The sequence below is a fragment of the Thermothelomyces heterothallicus genome (genome assembly GCF_042370625.1).
Source record: "Thermothelomyces heterothallicus CBS 202.75 unplaced genomic scaffold P884_scaffold_2, whole genome shotgun sequence".
Taxonomy (NCBI): Eukaryota; Fungi; Ascomycota; class Sordariomycetes; order Sordariales; family Chaetomiaceae; genus Thermothelomyces; species Thermothelomyces heterothallicus.
The window spans coordinates 971,465-988,525 of NW_027192563.1; the positions used below are offsets into that span (position 1 = coordinate 971,465).

A 17,061-nucleotide genomic window follows, 5' to 3' on the forward strand; every position below is an offset into this window, starting at 1 on the left:
GGCTCAGCGTTGCGAATGCGCCGAGACATCCAACCGGAAGCCAACAGCCCTGAAGGTCACGTGATTTAACTATTGGTAGCCGTCCTATTCTACTACGCGTATTCCATGTTGCCGTGCCACAGACTCTGCGTGCTTGCACCCCTCGGTCGTCGATCCCCCGTCAGAATCCGGCCCAGGATCCAAATCGCAGTGCGGAAGATGGTATTGATCCTCGGCGTTGCCTCACAACTTCCACGGAGAGTTCCCACCCACACACAGCTGAGAAGTACCTGGTACCTCCGGTACAGGTATTTAGGCGCACGCAAGTTCGCAGTGCAAGGTGGTTAGTTAGTTATTTGGTACGGTTCCCGTAACTAGCACGGATACTGCGTAGGTCACGCACTAATTGAACCAGCTAAACCTAGCTTCACATGGTTTCGCTTGAAACTTCGGCAGTTGCTCTCGTTGGGCGAATTGATCGCACTGTGCAGCCCCGAAGCAACTTCGACTTGAAGCCCGTGCACACTACCTACCAGAGCAGATGCAGACTGACAAATGCACCTATGCTTTCGATCTCTCCCCAGGCAGACAAGAAAGCCTGGAAATGCCAGAAACAAGTCGCGTCTGAAACTTAGGATGTTTCTTCCCTGCCTCTTGTGCCGTCTGACCCCGGTTCGCAGTTCGCACCTGAGGACTCCAACTGTCCTTGGCCCGGGCCGATCCAGGGGAAGCACAGCTGCGCCACAGTCTGTTACCCTCGCTAACAGGGTAAGGTACGTACAGATTACATACACAGTAAGTTAACTCGATAGACATGAGCAATGCGAAATGTTAAGCGAACACTGTACGGAGTAGGGTCGGTCACCAAAAGCATGCTTGCGGAGCTGATCTCGTTGTATCCTCAATGTAATCCGTACCCGCAGTATAGTAGGTACTCTTCGGGCGCTGGGCGTTTGGCAAAAAGGATTGGCCACCAATCCACAACCTTCACGGTTAGGCTGATAGCGATAGTGACATCGCACCCTCCACACCATTGACGCTCGAGTCGTTTTCTCCTTTTCGACAAACAGCCAACAAATAGCCCACCCGGCGTCTTCCATTGCCGAATGAGGCCTTGTTCCGGGTTTTTCGGGTCCCCTGCTCGAAGCTTAACCACCAGATAACGTTAACTTGGCCGTTGCGGGTGCCGGTGCCTTTGGCGGCTTCTCCCAGCCAAGAGCCGCCAAAAAATTGTTGTTAGGGGGTCAAGCGAGCCAAGACCTAACGTCACCCCCCGGACGCGGAACGATCCTCGAGCAACGTCTTCTGCTCCGCTCCATCCATCATCCCGAGCGCTGCCAACGACAGGGGACAACGGCACCGCCCGTTGCGGCCTCCGACGCGCTCCTTGATCATCTTTTCTTCCCCATCTCCCTTGTTATCGGGCCCATTTTCTATACCTGGAGCACGATTGCGGGCGAGTGCAGGCTGAAAGGCAGTTGGCGAGCCGCTGGCTCTTGGAATCAACGAGTAAGTTGGCTCCCTAACTCCAGCTCCGAATTCGATTCCCACCCACCCCTGGCGCCCTCGCTGTCCGTCTCTGGCCGTCGACCGCTGCAGCAGCCTGGATCGGGACAAGCGAGAGCATCGGGGAAGAAAACATAAAAGAAAAAAAAAGGCAGTTCATCCCGTTACTGACACAAGACCGCTTCGAGCAGCAGCAGCAGCAGCAGCAGCAGCAGCAGCAGCCATGGCCGACTACCAGCGCGACCGGATGCCGCCGCCGAGGCAGCCGCCACAGCAACAACGACTCCAGCAGTACGGAAGCGATTACCAGCGCGATGCCGCTTTTTCCAACATCTTTGGCGCCGCTCCTCCTCCCGGCCGCTCGCAGACCATGACCTCGTCCGTGGCGCCGCCTCAGTTCAACCAGGATGGGCGTACCAATACAATGTCGTCGACCATATCGGACATGCATCGGTCGCCACCCCCGCGACCGATGCCGGGCGGTGACCATCAGTTCCTCCCTCCTCGCCCGCGCCCCGACGGCAGCGGCCAGGGTTACGGTTACTATCAAGGCCAGCAGCGCTCGGCATCGGGCGGCCAGCAAGTCCCCTCTCCCCAGTATCTCCAGCAGCAACAGCAGGCGCGCCGCCCGTACCCCGGCGGCCCGGCCGTTCAGCAGCACGCGCCACCCCGATTCGACCCTCGACGAGGCCCGCCACCGCCCCAAGGCTACTATGACAACGGTGCTCAGCCCACCCCGGCCCAGCGCTTCTACCAGGACGGAAGACCCGCGCCCGCCATGAACACAGATCCATACCGGTCCCAGTCTCTGGCTAACTACCCGAGACCTCAGATGTACCAGCAATCTCCGCCTCAACCGTACCTGCCCCAGCCGGCTCCGGCCAACGCCTTCCGAAATGCCCAGTACAACCAGCATTCTGCTCGAACAACAGCGCAGGGCCGGATCGTTCCCGAGAGACACATGGAAGACCGGTCCATGACCATGACTGGATATCCTTCGCACGACCGAGATGCGCACCAGACCATGAGCGGACGCGTGATTCCCAACCGGCGCCCGGTCGGCATGGCGCCCTCTCGTCCAGAATTTTCGAGCAGCCATGGATCGTCAAACCCCGGATTCCCTGCGGGATACGGACCGCCCGGCTCTCAGACAAGGACTACCAGCATGGGCTCGTCAGTCGGCAAGGACAGCAACAGGTCCATGTCGATGGCCTCTACAATAGCGCCGCCCCCCTCGGTAGCACCCAGTGACAAGTCGGACGCGCAGACTCTTGTGCAACAACGCACGTCGATGACCAATTCGATCAACGGTGAACGCCCGCCCACTGCCAAGATCAGGCCGCCCATCGTCTATCCCGCCCTGCTTTCCCGCGTCGCCGAATGCTTCCGCCAGAAGATCGTCACGGGCGACCGCACCAAGAACGAGCTCACGTACAAGAATGCCTTTAGCGGCGCCGAGGCCGTCGACGTTCTCTCGTACATCATCCGGACTACCGACAGGAACCTGGCGCTGCTCCTCGGTCGGGCTCTCGATGCGCAGAAATTTTTTCACGACGTCACGTACGAGCACCGGTTGCGCGACTCTACATATGAAATGTACCAGTTCCGGGAAACCATGACGGATGACCCCGAGGAGAAGCCTGCTGTTAATGGCGTCTTTGTTTTGCTTACTGAGTGCTACTCCCCGACGTGCACAAGGGACCAGCTCTGCTACTCCATTGCCTGCCCGCGGCGACTGGAGCAGGTGTCGAGGTTGAACCTCAAGATGGGTCCTGGTCTCAAGGGTGCGGGGAATGCGACGATGAACGACGATGATATGGACCAGACAGACGAGCAGAAGCTCTGGATCAACAGCGTGCCCAAGGAGATTGCCGACAGCATAGGCGACCGGGAAAAGAAGAGGCAGGAGATCATCTCGGAGATCTGCTACACGGAACGCGATTTCGTCAAGGATCTCGAATACCTCAGGGACTTTTGGATCTACCCCCTGCGCGGCAAGATCAACGGCCTCTCGCCAATACCGCCACAGAGGAGGGAAAGGGTCGTCCGGACCATATTCACCAACATTATCGACGCCCCGAGCATCCACGGCGTGAGCTCGAGATTCGCGAGGGCCTTGACGGAGCGGCAACAGAAGACACCAGTGGTGAGGAATGTGGGCGACATCTTCCTGGAGTTCGTGCCGCAGTTTGAGCCCTTCATCCTGTACGGTTCCAAGCAGCTCGAGGGTAAATTCGAGTTTGAGAACGAGCGAGCGATCAATAAGGATTTCGCCCGATTCGTGGACGAAGTCGAGCGGCGGCGGGAGTCCCGGAAGCTCGAGCTCAACGGTTACCTGACCAAGCCGACGACCAGATTGGCAAGGTACCCGTTGCTCCTCGAAAACGTGCTCAAATACACGGAGCCCGACAACCCGGATAAGGAGGACCTTCCAAAGGTCCTGACCATGATTAGGGACCTGCTAGGACGGGTCAACGAAGAATCCGGCAAGGCGGAAAATCGCTTCAACCTGCGCCGTCTCCACGAGCAGCTCAAGTTCCGCCCGAACGAGAGGGTGGACCTGAAGCTCACAGAGGAAGGCCGAGAACTGGTGTTCAAGAGCCAGTTCAAGAAGTCGCCAACGGAGAATCCGGACATTACCGCGTTCCTGTTTGATCATGCGGTGCTGCTTGTGCGCATCAAGCAGGTGGGCAAGACAGAGGAGGTGAAGGCGTACCGAAGGGTGAGTTTTCCGGGTGGAAATATATCCGGGGAAGACAAAACTGTCGTGATGCTGACGAACAACAGCCTATTCCGCTCGAGTTGCTCTCGATCAAGGAGATGGAAGAAGTGATACCCCAGTCGGGCGTGAAGCGCTCCTCGTCGGGAATCCTCCCTGCCTTGCGCAACACGGGGACGGAAGCAAAGAAGGGCGAGGGCTGGCCCATCACGTTCCGGCACCTCGGTAAGAACGGCTACGAGCTGACGCTGTACGCATCCAACCAGTCGGGCCGGCAGAAGTGGCTCGAGGTGATCGACAATGCCCAACAGAAGCTCAGGGCTCGTGCCGACTTCCTGAATACGACCGTTATCACATCGGGCTTCTTCGGTGGCACGAACAAGGTTAACTGCGTGGCACCATTCGGTAAGCTTTCTGCGGCACTGGCTCCCAGATCACGTTTATTTACTGACTGTGTGCTATTTGCAGATGGCGGTCGTAAACTCATCTACGGAACCGACAACGGCATCTACGTGTCGGACCGCAGGTCAAAGGAGAACTCGACGCCCAAGCGTGTCATTGACGTGCCGAGCGTGACGCAGGTCGACGTTCTCGAGGAGTACCAACTGCTGCTTGTGCTCTCGAACCGGTCGCTCTTGTCGTACCAGCTTAGCGCCCTGGATCCCAACGAGCCCATCTCGTCGAAGCGTGCCAAGAAGATCCAGAGCCACTGCAACTTCTTCAAGACGGGCATCTGCCTCGGCCGGCACTTGGTCTGCTGCGTCAAGAGCTCCGCCCTGTCGACGACCATCAAGGTCTACGAGCCGAATGATGCCATGTCCCGGACCAAGAAGCAAAAGGGTCTCAGCAAGATGTTCAATGCCGGGCAGGACGAGCTCAAGCCGTTCAAGGAGTTCTACATCCCGACCGAATCCAGCTCGGTGCACTTCCTCAAGTCCAAGCTCTGCGTCGCGTGCGCCCGCGGGTTCGAGGTGGTCTCTCTCGAGACGCTCGAGACGCAGTCCCTCCTTGACCAGGCCGACACGTCGCTCGACTTTGTCGCGCGCAAGGAGGGCGTCAAGCCGATCCACATCGAGCGGCTCAACGGCGAGTTCCTGCTCAACTACTCCGAGTTCTCCTTCTTTGTCAACCGGAACGGGTGGCGGGCGAGACCCGAGTGGCGGCTCGACTGGGAAGGCACGCCGCAGGCGTTCGCCCTGTCGTACCCCTGGATCCTGGCGTTCGAGCCCAACTTCATCGAGCTCAGGCATATCGAGAACCTGGCGGTGCATATTGTGCCACACAGGAACATTCGCATGCTGCATAGCAGCACGCATGAGGTGAGTTACAGAGAGGCAGGCCACACAAGGCCTCGGGGGAGCACAGGACTAATCATTGCGGGTACAGATTCTGTTTGCATATGAAGATGAGCGCGGTGAAGATGTCGTCGAGGCCCTTGACTTCTGGAAGAGCCAGCGAAAGTCGGAGTTGTATCAGGGTGGTGCCACCAACCCAAGTTCACCACCCGGTAGCTCGCAGGGTCCGTCGCGGCTGGGTACCGGGCAATGATTCTGAGCATTGCCGGACGTGGGCCGTCAAGAGGAGTGCGGCAAAGCCCGAAGTGCTGGGCACGCGGGACAGTGGCAAGAGGAAAGAGGAGGAGGCGGGGAACGGCATAGCACCTGTTCCTGAAAAAAGGGGGGTTGGGGAGGGGGGGGGGAGTGAGAGACGAGCTCGGCGTGGGGTCGAGGCGGTCGAGGCGGTTGAGGGACGGCGAAGCGGGCCCGGGCTGACAGGGCTTTGTCCGTCAATGGGCCGGCGCGAGGTGCGAGAGAGGTAAAGGCTCATCCACGGAGTCGCTGTTTCTGGTTTGTCCCAGCACACTCTACGTCACATGCGACAGAGGAAGTTGTTCGGTTTTGGTGTGGGGCGTCTTTACAAGTTCTGCAATCTACCTGCTGCGCCTTTTCTCGTAATTTTATTTTCTCCTCTTGTCGTTTCTTTTCAAGATTTCGGGATCATATCTTTGCTTCTGCTCTTGGTTCTCTAGCACGGCGGAATGGAGAAGGATCCTGTGTATTATTCTAGATCCTTTTCGCAGCGGGCTTGCCTGACGGGGGAGAAGCTTGGGTGGCTCGAGGAGGAGGGAAATGTGGCTGAGATGGGTCAATTTGGGATTGATACCGTAGATCTCTGATGGCAATGGAACTTTAAATCCTGCAAGCAGTTTCGCCTCCTTTACTGTGCGCAGCACTGGTTTCTACCAGGCACCTCAGGGTCAGGTAGGCCGAACCAACCTTGAGGCGGGCCCTCTGGGGACGGGAATTCTGGGGCCTGCACTGTAGTGTAAGTTAGTAGTAATCCGTACCCACCTACAGCTAACTGTAGGGGGTTACCAACCGCTTGAACCCCCTGAAGCTTTAGCGATCGGATAGCGGCAACTCGGGAGAACCGCTCGCCTGTGCTGCGGCGACTTGGTGGCTTGGCTAAAGTATCCTAGCGGGGTCCCGACCGCCGCTTGCGCGTCGTTACTTGTTAGTTCATCAATTCCCATTTCCCATTTCCCATTTTCCCATTTCCATTCCCTCCTCCACTTCCGATAAGCCCTGCGAACCTCGTTACAACCAACTTTTCTCTCCGCATTTTTTAGCCATCGATTGCAGCAACGTCGAACGAAAACGGTGCGACATTCCATCGGTGTAGTTGTTCTTCGTTCACAAAGACGGACCCTAGCGGAGTGAAACCGGTCGAGAAGCAGTCGCCATGTCTGAGGCTCGGCAGCGGGTCATCGAGACCAACCGGTCTCTTCGTTTGATCAAGAATGCAAGCTGAGCTCCTCCGGGTCTACGTAGCATGATCGTCCCATCGGCGCCCTTCTTCTAATCATCTCGGCCGCCAGGAACTCGAATCCCTCCTCGAAAAGGGCGTCATCAGCGATTCCGCCTTCGACTCGATCAACGCCCTCCTCCCCGCCGAGTCCCCCCTCTCGGGCCCGGCACCCCGAAGCAACAACCCGACCCCGGCGCCGCCCGCCGACTTCCCGGCAGCGACGGCAGCGCCGCCCTCGTACGCTCAGTCCACCGCCTCCCCGCCATCCCTCCCCGCGCGCAACAACTCTGCCGCGCCGCCGCCGCCGCCGCAGCAGCAGCAGCAGCAGCAGCAGAAGCAGCAACCGCCGCCACCGCCGCCCGAGAAGCCCGTGCTGGTCTACGCCCGCGCGCTCTACCGCTACACGGCCGGCGACGCGCGCGACTGCTCCTTCGAGCGCGACGACCGCCTCGCCGTGCACGAGTACATGAACGCCGACTGGTGGCTCGGCAAGAACCTGCGGACCGGCCAGGAGGGCATCTTCCCGCGCAACTACGTCGTCGTCGTCGAGGAGGCGCACCAGAAGGCCGCCCAGCCGCCACCCGCGCCGGTCGCGTCGTACCAGCAGCCGCAGTACGCCGCGCCCGCCCCCGGCGGTGGCGGCGGCGGGTATCCCGTCTCGCCCGTCCCCGTGCACGGGTACGCGGCCGCGCCGCCGCCGGGGCAGCAGGGGGAGGAGAGCGGGGGGAGCAAGCTGGGCGAGCACGGCAAGAAGTTTGGCAAGAAGCTGGGGAACGCGGCCATCTTTGGTGCGGGCGCGACCATCGGCAGCAATATCGTGAACTCGATCTTTTAAAAAAGAGGGGGCGGAAGGGGTGCCACCACCCGTGTTTCTCTTTGTTCTTTGTGTCTTTGTTGTTTCTGGTTGTTGTACGGATAGGAAAGGCCTGTTCGAGATCATTCGGGGGTTTTGGAAAGCTTGGTCGAGGATTTGAGGGTTGTACGTTGGCTGGAATGGGAGGTCCTCGTCAGTTTTGGGCGTGTAGTAGCAAGCTCTCCTTTACGCTTGATGCCGCACAGCGTGCTTGTCACCGGCTTCTTCTTCTTCTCGAGCAGTCGGTTTCAGAGCCGCATCCTGTAACACGCACTCCGCCGCCGCACGCCTCACTGTACTCGGAATGTTTTTGTTGCCTTTGCTAGTTATCGGAGTCATGGTTCAAAACAGGCTGGGTCGTCCGCAGCACATACACTACATACACTCTGTACGCACTGCGGATGGGCAGTATCCCTTACGTCGGACAAACCAGTCTGCCCCGTGCTCTGACACGAATCTAGAAGAAGGGGCAGTTGTCTGATCATGCCCCCATCCCCGTCTCCATCTAATCTTGTAATGTATTATATGTACATAGGGTATACCTGCAGAGTTCGTTAAGCAGTCTGCCAAAGTCTGAGCGTTAAAACCAGGGGACACCCGGACGGAGCCCATGGACCCATCCAGGGTAGCGTCGTATCGACGCCCGACACACCGCGACCCCGAACATCACCGAGACCAAGTGGGCCTTTGCCCGGGGGGGGAGGACGCCAGCAGTGCGTTGACGGGGCCAGTAGTTATCATCTTGGCAGCCGTCATTCCCATGCTCCGCTGTTAATAAACCGCTTTAGTCACATGGTGGGAACGGCAATCGGAAGATTCTCTGGGTCTAACTCTGTATATCTCGATGACATGGCCCGATGAGGAGACGGGGGGATTTAATTAGAATTAGCGTGGTGGTATCGTGTTTGACATCAGAATGATGAAGTGATGTCTCTCTCTCGCTCGTCCCTAGCTCCAAGTTAAAGCCGCCGACGCCATGCTAGGGGGAGAGCTTCATCCCCGAGCGAGACGCGTTTCCCGAAACAAACCCATCCCCTCCCCGTCCCCTCGTCCCTCCCTTCGTATCTCTTTCCTAGTCCCGACATCGAAAGGAGACAACCGGATGCCACCCCCCGAGGAGAAGGACCATGGATAGGGGCAAGCGTGATGCATGCAGTAAAACGCTCGTAGAAAAGATGTTGCGGAAAGGGTAACTGTCCGATCTCAAAACTCCAACCCCCCCCCCGATCACGCTCGAAATACTGCCTGGGAAATTCGACGCCCCTCGTTCCACGCCGGCAGATGCAAAAGAAGGAGAAGGGGGGGGAAGGGGGGGAGGGAGAAGAAACGCCGGCAGATGAAGCCCCAAGGAAAGAGTAACAAGTAGGAAAACATGAAAGCAGACATGGCTTCACGCCCGTAGAACAGCGTGGGGATAGAATGGTGCATAAGGGAGGAGGAAGATTAAAGGAGACGAAAGAAGGAAGAGACAAGACAGGATGAGACTGAAGAAAAAAGCTAAAAGAGAAGAGAGGAGAAGAGAAGAGTAAGTGATTACGCGCAACCCACTTCCACGGCCATGCGGCGAGGCTCTTCCTCCTCCTCCTCCCCCTCCTCCTCGTCCGGCCACGCGGGGACGGACATGGGGGCGAACCTGCGGCGGTGGCGGGACTCGAGCTCGGCGCGGAGGACCTCGGCGGCGAGGAGCCAGCGGCGGGCGAGGCGGGCGCGGCGGTCGGCGAGGGTGCGCAGGAGGGCGTCCTCCTCGTCGGCGAAGCGGAGCGCGAGGTCCTCGACCTCGCCGGCGCGGCGCTCGGCCAGCGCCTCGCGCTCCCGCTCGTGCCGCCCCACCAGCTCCTCCATGCTCCGGGCCTGCTTCTCGCGCAGGCCGTTGATCTGCGCCCGGTGCCGCCGCTCCATGCCGTCGCGCAGGCTGTACTGCTGCCGCAGCTGCTCCAGGTCGCGCTCCGTGACCTTGCGCCGGGGCATGCTGCGACGGCTGCTGCTGCTGCTGCTGCTGCTGCTGCCGCCGGCGTCTGGTGGGGGCGCCGCCTGGGTTTGGTGGGCTTGGTGTTGTTGTTGTTGTTGTTCTTGTGGCGATGGTGGTGGTGGTGGTGGTGGATGTGGTGGTGATTGTGGTGATGATAATGACGGGGATGACTCGTCGTTGCCGTCGTTGCCGTCGCTGCCGTCGGCCGCGATCTTGGCTGCGCAGTAGTCTTCCATGTGGCGGAGCTTGATCTGGACCCTCTTCCGCTTCTCTTCCAGGCTGGCCTGCAGCTCGATCTCGGCCATGACCTGGAGGTCCTCGAGGTGCTGCTCCGTCTTGGCGTGCCGCTCGCGCATGCGCTCCGTCAGGTCCGAGAACTTGTCGGCCAGGGCGACCTTCCTGCGCTGCTGCCGCGCCCGCAGGGCCTCCTTCACCCTCCGCTCGTAGGCTCCGAACCGGGCCCTCTCGGCCTCCTGCGCCGCCCTGAGCGCCCGGAACTCGGGGCTCTCGCGCGTCCGCCTCTCGGCGTCCTCCTCCTCCCTCTCCTCGGCCTCGGCCTCCCTCCGGCGCGCCTGCTTCTCGGCCTCGAGCTCGGCCCGCCGGGCCTCCTCCTCCACGCGGCGGCGCTCCATCTCCTCCTCGCCGTTGCAGAAGTTGGGGCAGCCGACGGCGGGGTCCCAGACGGCGCCGCAGATGTAGCAGAACTGCGCCTTGCACCGGCACGTGATGTGGGTGCACCCCTGGGCCAGCTCGACCAGGGACCGGCACTTGTAGCAGCGGCGCCAGCCGGACCGCTCGCCCATGCGGAGCACCGCGTCGCTCTCCTTGTCCCCGGGGCAGTCCTGGCCCGGCTGGTGGGCGCTGCGCCCGCACATGGTGCAGACGCGCGTCTGGCACGACCGGCAGAGCGTCTCGAACGGGTGCTTGGTGTCGGGCCTGCTCGCGGGCGGGATGAACTCGCCGCACGAGGTGTTTGGGCAGAAGATGCGCGCCTCCCAGGGCGTGCTGTACCGCACCAGCGCCTTGAGGAAGAGCTGCTGCTTCTCCCTCGGGAGGACCGTCTTGATGATGGCGCTGGGGATCGGCTGGGTGCAACACCGCGGCGGCATCTTGGACTCGTCCAGCATGGACTGCTCGACCATGATGGCAAGGCAGTCGCGGCAGTAGCGATGACCGCAAGGTATCGTGTGCAGGGCCGTGTTGCCGACGAGGAAGTCCTCGCGACAGCAAATACAGGGCCTTTTGAGAAACGAATTGGAGGTCAGACACCCGCGCTGAAATCTATCGGGGGGCTGAAGTCTCTTTCTTGTTGGATAACTCACATTGGCTGATCCGGGCTCGGCTTCTTTCTCCTCCTCAACCTGGCCGTGATGCTGCGAGTGATACCCCTGACACCCTTCTTCCCGCTCGGTTTCGCAGCGATGCCTCCGGCCGGCTCCGATTTCTGGAACTTTGACTGTTCGAGCGCGGGATCGACCTGGCTGATGTACCTCTCGTACTGGGAGAAGCTGAGGCTCCTCGACCGCCTTCTCGTCGACGTTGTTTCCCTCGTCATTGTTGTTGGTGATGTCGTCGTCGTCGTCGTCGTCGTCGTTGTTGTTGCTGCTGCTGCTGCTGCTGCTGCTGCTGGTGTACCGGGACCCGCCGCCCCACGGTCCGAGGTCTGCGGCGTCGCGGAACAGTCTGCGCTGCCGCCGTCCGAGCCCGTCGGGGCCGCGCCGTTCTGCCGCTGCGCGCCGGGCGCCTGCGGCTCGTGCGAGCGCTCTTGCGCATCCGGAAACGCTGACGCGGGCAGCTCGATGCGCAGGGCGGCGGCCTTGGACAGCAACTCGTGCTCGATGTCGGCCTCGGTCGCGCCGTCGGACCGGGCCAGGACCTCGCGGACGTAGTCGGCATCTGCGAGTTCGGGCAGCTGGAGCTTCCGGCCTGCGCCTGCGACTGCGACTGGCTCGTCCAGGAGCAGCGAGGACCGGGCCATGGGACTCATGGTCGAGGCGCCTCTGTGGCCGTCTTGGAGGAGCTTGTGCGTGCCACCGTCTCGGGAGACATGACCTAGAAGAACCAGGCGCGATGGCGTGGGGGCGCGGACGGTGTTGTAAGGCATGTAAATCGTATCGTTATCGGGCACGATCGCCCGTCACAAAGGTGGGCAGGGGGGCAGGGGGTAGTGCGACGCGGACTGGTCTTGGCTGATCTTGTGATCTTGCCAAGGCGGCACTTTGGTTAGTTGAGCTTGTTCTGTTGCGCTCCACCAGCGACGCGACCTAGTGTAAGTGTACTTCGTAATGTCGCAGGTGTTGCATGTACATACACAGTACGGTAGTGTCCCGTTTCTTCCACCCAAAGAGCTGCCTCTCTCAGGACAATGGAGAAAACAATGGAGAAGCAAGAAGAACAAGACGAAGAGGAAGTCGCAGATTCGACCACAGCGGTCCGTTCTGGGCAGAGTTCCGAACGATAGTTTTCTGGACGCTCGATCGTAGCAGTTCGTAGCAGTCGTGCAAGCAAAGAAGACCCTGCGTCCTCGGAGGAGACAGAACGGCCAGGTTTAGGAGAATTATGTCGACGGATGGTGCGGAGCGAAGTGCCGACTTGAGCTCCTACTTGTAGTCATGGAGTGGGTGTGTATGTAGGTCCGTACTTGATAGGGTGTAATCCGTATGTCCTGTATCCCGTATCCCGTACGGACACACACACAACGACGCAGGGCAAGCAAGGGAGGGTCAACTTGCGGCCCTCCCGTTTGCCTCCCCCAACCTGCCGCGCTGGAGCTGTGGGCGCGGTAAGGCCCTTGATCCACTGATCCGCTGATCTACTGATCCACTGATCCACAAAGGGTCGGGGAGGACAGCCGAGATCCGAATCAGTTGCGGACCCTACTCTGTAGTGTAGTGTAGATCCCCACCGCCTGCGCGCTATCGTCTAGCAGCGGGACTGCGCATTCCAGTGTTATCCTCCGTAGCATGAGCGCAGGTGATTGGAGACACCGAGACACACAGATCATATCCGCCGGGAACACAATTCGTCCATACACGCTAAAAGAGCGGTCCCGCCGTGATCCTGCCGGTGTGCAAGTGGCCTCGTAGTGTACAGTGTAATCCGTCTTAACTAGTTAGTAGACGACTTTGACGATCGGCCGTGGCTGCAGAACGCGCCCGCCGTATTATGTTACTGGCTGCCGCCCCCTCCCCGCCCCCGTGGATCTCGTCCCGCCGCAGTTGGCAGGCTTGCAGGACGACCCGGAACGTCGGAGTTTGGGGGAAGGACAAATGTGACGGGTTGCGATTTCGGGTGAGCGATTGTCGCATGCGCCACTCTTGATTGCTCCAAGTGGGATTACGATCTCCAAAATTACAGATCGGGTCGGACCCGGGGAGCGCAAGAGCTTCAGGTTTGTCTCAGACCTAAGCCCCTTTCCCAGAGCCCAGCGTACAGCCGCTGCCTCTCACATCGACCCTTGCTTCTTCTTCTTCTTATTCTTCTTCGATGCAGGACGTTGCCGTCAGCCCGGTAGGAGTCGTCAGGCTTCCTTTTGATTCGCGTCATATCGGCCCTGCCTGCTTCGCAACCGCTCACCCGCTCAGACGCGGACATATTCCGCCGAGAGCTGTCTGTGCGCTCTCACTCCAGTCGTACTGCGGTAGATCCTGCGTGACCGAGGGTTTTCGGGGAGTAGGAGGGGAGAAGGGGAGGGGGTTGGGTTTGTTGCCATTTTTTTTTTTTTTTTTTTTCCCTCGTTGGGACTGTTTTGGCGCCCCGTCTACTTCTCGGCGGCTTGCACTTCTCTCAACCCAACAAGCGGGCTTCGACACCTCTTGACAAATCATGCAAAATGCCTCGTTTCGTAGGAAAAAGAAAGAAAAAAAGAAGCAACAGGGGCCGTCCCAACAGGCGGTCGGCCGGGAACACAACACCGAACCCTGTCAAACAAGCTCCCACCTCGCCAGCCATCCCACACTCTCGCCCGCGTTCCTCACGATGCAGAGCTTGCCTTCCCTAGCCCCTGCCTCCCGCATCGCCTCCAATGCCCTCGCTGCCGAGATGGAGCCGATCGCCGTGCCCTTGCCCTCGCTCAAGCTGAACGCGCCCGTGGTCACGAAGCCGAGCAGATCCCCCTCGTCCGGGCATAGAGGATGGTGCCCGCCAATGTCGAGCTCGTTGGGAGCGGGCCTGGGGTAAGGAAGTTCCGTCTCGACGATGGATTGCGCCATGAGCCTCTTGCGCGTTTCCATGTCGACCCCCAAGGGCATCCGTGGGGGTGGGGGCGCCGTCGATCGCGATCGGCTGCCCTGACCCCTGTTGAGCGGCCGGGGCAGTTTCCTCAGCCACTGATCTCTCAGATCTCGAGGAAGGGTGCGCGAGCTAGTAGTGGTAGTGGTCGGGGTGGGATCCGTGGCGAGCACTTCGGCATCCGCAGAAGGCTCGGCGACCCTCGAACGCCGAGAAGGTAATCGGTAGATTCTGGCGCAGGTGTTTGCGACACCTCTCGCGACAAAGGTTAGGTTGATTGTGATGATAGAGTTCGCCGGCGGCGTCTCCGAGTTGGGTGACCTAAGCAGCGAGGTAAAAGAGGCCTTGGGCAGGCACTGGATCGGCCCTGAGGGCGCTGGCGCTATCCGAGGCCCTGAAACGTCGGTCTCTTTCTCTTCCGAGCGGTCCGGAGCGTCAATGTCCATCATCTCGGCCCCGTCCGCGATCGACGGCCCCGCGGCTTGGCGGTCCGGCGGTTCCTCTGCGGAGCTCCCAAACAAGTGTTCGAAATCGCACGCGAACCCATTTCCGATCTCGCCTTTGCGGCCAGCACCGAGGTCCAATGACTTCCACTCGATCCTCTTGCCTTTCGGGCGGCGATCCCACTCCTCTTTCCGTTTGGCCCGCTGCTCCAGCTCCCAGTTGCGCCCGGCGTCGGTCGCGGGAAAGTCGGCGGGGAACCACGGGGCTCCGTGCTCAAACGCGATTTGTCTCTGCTCGATCAGGCCGCCGAGCCGAGGGTTGCCGCCGGTCGAGAGGGGATAGTGCATGAGGGTATACCAGAGCGGCATGATGCACTTCCACGGTGCCAGCAACGTCCACGTGCCTTGCGCCGCCTGTCCGCCGGCGGGAGGTCTCGAGGCGAGCAGCACGACCGGGATTGGGGGATCGGCCGGAGTGACGCGGAGGGGTTCTCCCGGCGCGTTCGCCCCCTTTCGGCGGCTGATGGCTTTCTGAGAGGGCAGTCTCGAAGCCCGAAATCGAGAGTCACGGCTGAAGATGGCGAACGGTTTCAATCCTTCTTCGACCGGCCATCGGGCGAGTGTCTCGACAAGAGAACCGTCTCCGCCCCCGGCTGGGAGGTCGACTCTCTTTGGGGGATACGCCAGCCGAGGGTCTCTCACAGAGAAGGCGAGGAGCGCGTCCTCAGGGAGCGAGGCGGGGTTCGTGACGCCGGCGAGGGACTTGAAGACTTGGCCGTGACGCTCCTCGCCGTCCGACCCGTCGTGGTATGGCTGGAGAATGCCCAACAGCGCCTCGGTAGACCCGGGACCGATCAGCTCGATGCTGCCGATTTCGAAACGCAAATCCTCAATGTAGAGCTGCGGTGTCTGCATCTTGACGAGTTTCCGGAGCTCCTGGAACAGCTCGAGAAAGCAGGACGGATGCGTACGGATGAACAGTTGCCTTTGCGGATTCGCGCTGCGGGTTGAAGTCGTCACATCGTCACCCTGAGCAGGTGCTTGGGGGTTCCAGATGATGGTCGCGGGCCCGATGTCACGCCTCGACCCTTCGCCGGTCTGCCTGCTGAGGATGCCCGTCCACTTCCGGACTCCAGCCCTCCACTTCTGGCCCCGGGCGCCCCAGAGGCCCTCCCGGGTCAGGCCCAAGGCTTTCAGAACCCGCTCGACGCCTTCGGCCGCGCCGTACAGGCCGATCGTGCTCATGTAGCTCATATCCCATGCCACCACCCCTTTCTGGCCCGCGGCACGATGCGTCGGCCTGTAGCACTTCTCTGTGGGGGTGAGGGGAATCGCGAAACGCCACAGCGGCTTGCTCGGCTCCGTCATCCTTGCCCGCTTCGCGTGCCAGAGGTGCGTCGGCAACCATGTCTTGTTGATCTGCCTCTTTCTGAACTTGGAGTCCGGCTTGGGGGGCTCGTTCAGCGTGTTGCGCCGGATCTTCGGCCTCGCCGCCCTGGTGTCCACGGTCGGCTTCGGGTCCGCCCCGCCCGTATCAATTCCCTCGGCGGCTGCCCTCTCGCGCATCTTCTTCCGTTTCCTCTCGGCCAGCTTCGCGAGCTTCTTGGCCGTCTCGGCGCGAATGCGGGCTCGGGTCGTGCGGGGGCGTCGCTTTCTGGCCTCGACCGTGGGCGTGTTGTCCTCAATCATCTCTCTCCTTGCCCTCTCGCGCAGCCTCTTCGGCACCCTCTTGGCGTTGTGGCTCGCCGTCCTCCGCCTCATGGCGCGCGGTACCTGCTGAAACACGCGGGTTGCATTGGCGGCCTTGCACTTGCGCATGCTGTCCTCGAGCGCGTTGATCTCGAACTCGCGGGCATTGAGAAATTTCTGCAGGTCGAGCTTGCCATCCTCGAGGGCGGCATCCGACGGCTGCGTGCGGATGTTGCGGGCATCTTGGAACTTGACGCGCTTCGCCGAGCGCGCCGTCGTCGGTGTCGATGTCGATCGTCCGTCTTGTTGTCGAGTCCCGTCTCTGTCTCTGGACTGCGCCGGCGCGTCCTTTCGCTTCTTCATGCCCGTCCCCTTCTCCGGGGGCAAGGATCGATTCTTGTCCATGTGAAGAGCATCGGTCCGCGCACTGCGCCGGCTTGTTTTGCGTGCTGGAAGGGGAGGCCTTGTTCTGAACGAGTAAGCCTGTCAGTGGCAGATCGAGGGTCCCGAGTCAATTCCTCCTGACCCCAGAATTTTGAAGCTCTTATCTCCCCCAAATGTTCATCTTATCGGCTGCCCCACTAGCGATCGCTGAGGTGCCGTGCAGGGGGTGATGGTGTGTCCCCCGCCTCTTGTCCCTGAAAATGCTCTAACAGGTAACTAACTTTTAGTGAACAATTAGTGCTTGAATTTGCGGGGCCAACCGCTGTGGCCCGGGGGGCGCCCCTGGAGTTATGACAAAACCTCCACTGGTGCGAGACAAGCTTTCGCCCCCCGTTTTCGTACGCGCCTGCGCTCGTTGTTGTGGCGTGCTGCCCGGCGCTGACGCTACACCGCACTAACCTACCAACCGAAGTTGCCGACT

At 60.5% G+C, this 17,061-nt stretch overlaps 4 protein-coding genes across 4 annotated transcripts; 2 read left to right on the forward strand and 2 right to left on the reverse strand.

Moving 5' to 3' along the window:
- Nucleotides 1-1,708: 1,708 nt before the first annotated feature.
- P884DRAFT_191246 (CNH domain-containing protein) lies at nucleotides 1,709-5,752 on the forward strand (the record flags this gene model as incomplete). Its single annotated transcript, XM_069437580.1, has 4 exons — nucleotides 1,709-4,207; nucleotides 4,273-4,609; nucleotides 4,673-5,523; nucleotides 5,591-5,752. The coding sequence occupies 4 exons, from the start codon at nucleotides 1,709-1,711 to the stop codon at nucleotides 5,750-5,752; spliced, it is 3,849 nt and encodes a 1,282-aa protein (XP_069301132.1).
- Nucleotides 5,753-6,946: 1,194 nt separating this feature from the next.
- On the forward strand, nucleotides 6,947-7,847 carry P884DRAFT_266782 (SH3 domain-containing protein; the record flags this gene model as incomplete). The annotated part of the gene is made up of 2 exons (XM_069442053.1): nucleotides 6,947-6,967; nucleotides 7,083-7,847. 2 exons carry the CDS (start codon nucleotides 6,947-6,949, stop codon nucleotides 7,845-7,847), a joined length of 786 nt encoding a protein of 261 aa, XP_069301133.1.
- Nucleotides 7,848-9,398: 1,551 nt separating this feature from the next.
- Nucleotides 9,399-11,821, reverse strand: P884DRAFT_191296 (uncharacterized protein; the record flags this gene model as incomplete). The annotated part of the gene is made up of 2 exons (XM_069437582.1): nucleotides 9,399-11,073; nucleotides 11,157-11,821. The coding sequence occupies 2 exons, from the start codon at nucleotides 11,819-11,821 to the stop codon at nucleotides 9,399-9,401; spliced, it is 2,340 nt and encodes a 779-aa protein (XP_069301134.1).
- A 1,768-nt stretch (nucleotides 11,822-13,589) lies between these two features.
- P884DRAFT_254859 (ribonucleases P/MRP protein subunit POP1-domain-containing protein) lies at nucleotides 13,590-16,107 on the reverse strand. The gene has a single exon (XM_069440931.1). The coding sequence runs from the start codon at nucleotides 16,071-16,073 to the stop codon at nucleotides 13,758-13,760; it is 2,316 nt and encodes a 771-aa protein (XP_069301135.1). The 5' UTR covers nucleotides 16,074-16,107; the 3' UTR covers nucleotides 13,590-13,757.
- Nucleotides 16,108-17,061: the final 954 nt, after the last annotated feature.

Excerpts from the sequence above, each read along its gene's own strand:
- P884DRAFT_254859 (XM_069440931.1), bottom strand. The coding sequence starts at position 16,073 with ATGCGCGAGAGGGCAGCCGCCGAGGGAATTGATACGGGCGGGGCGGAC.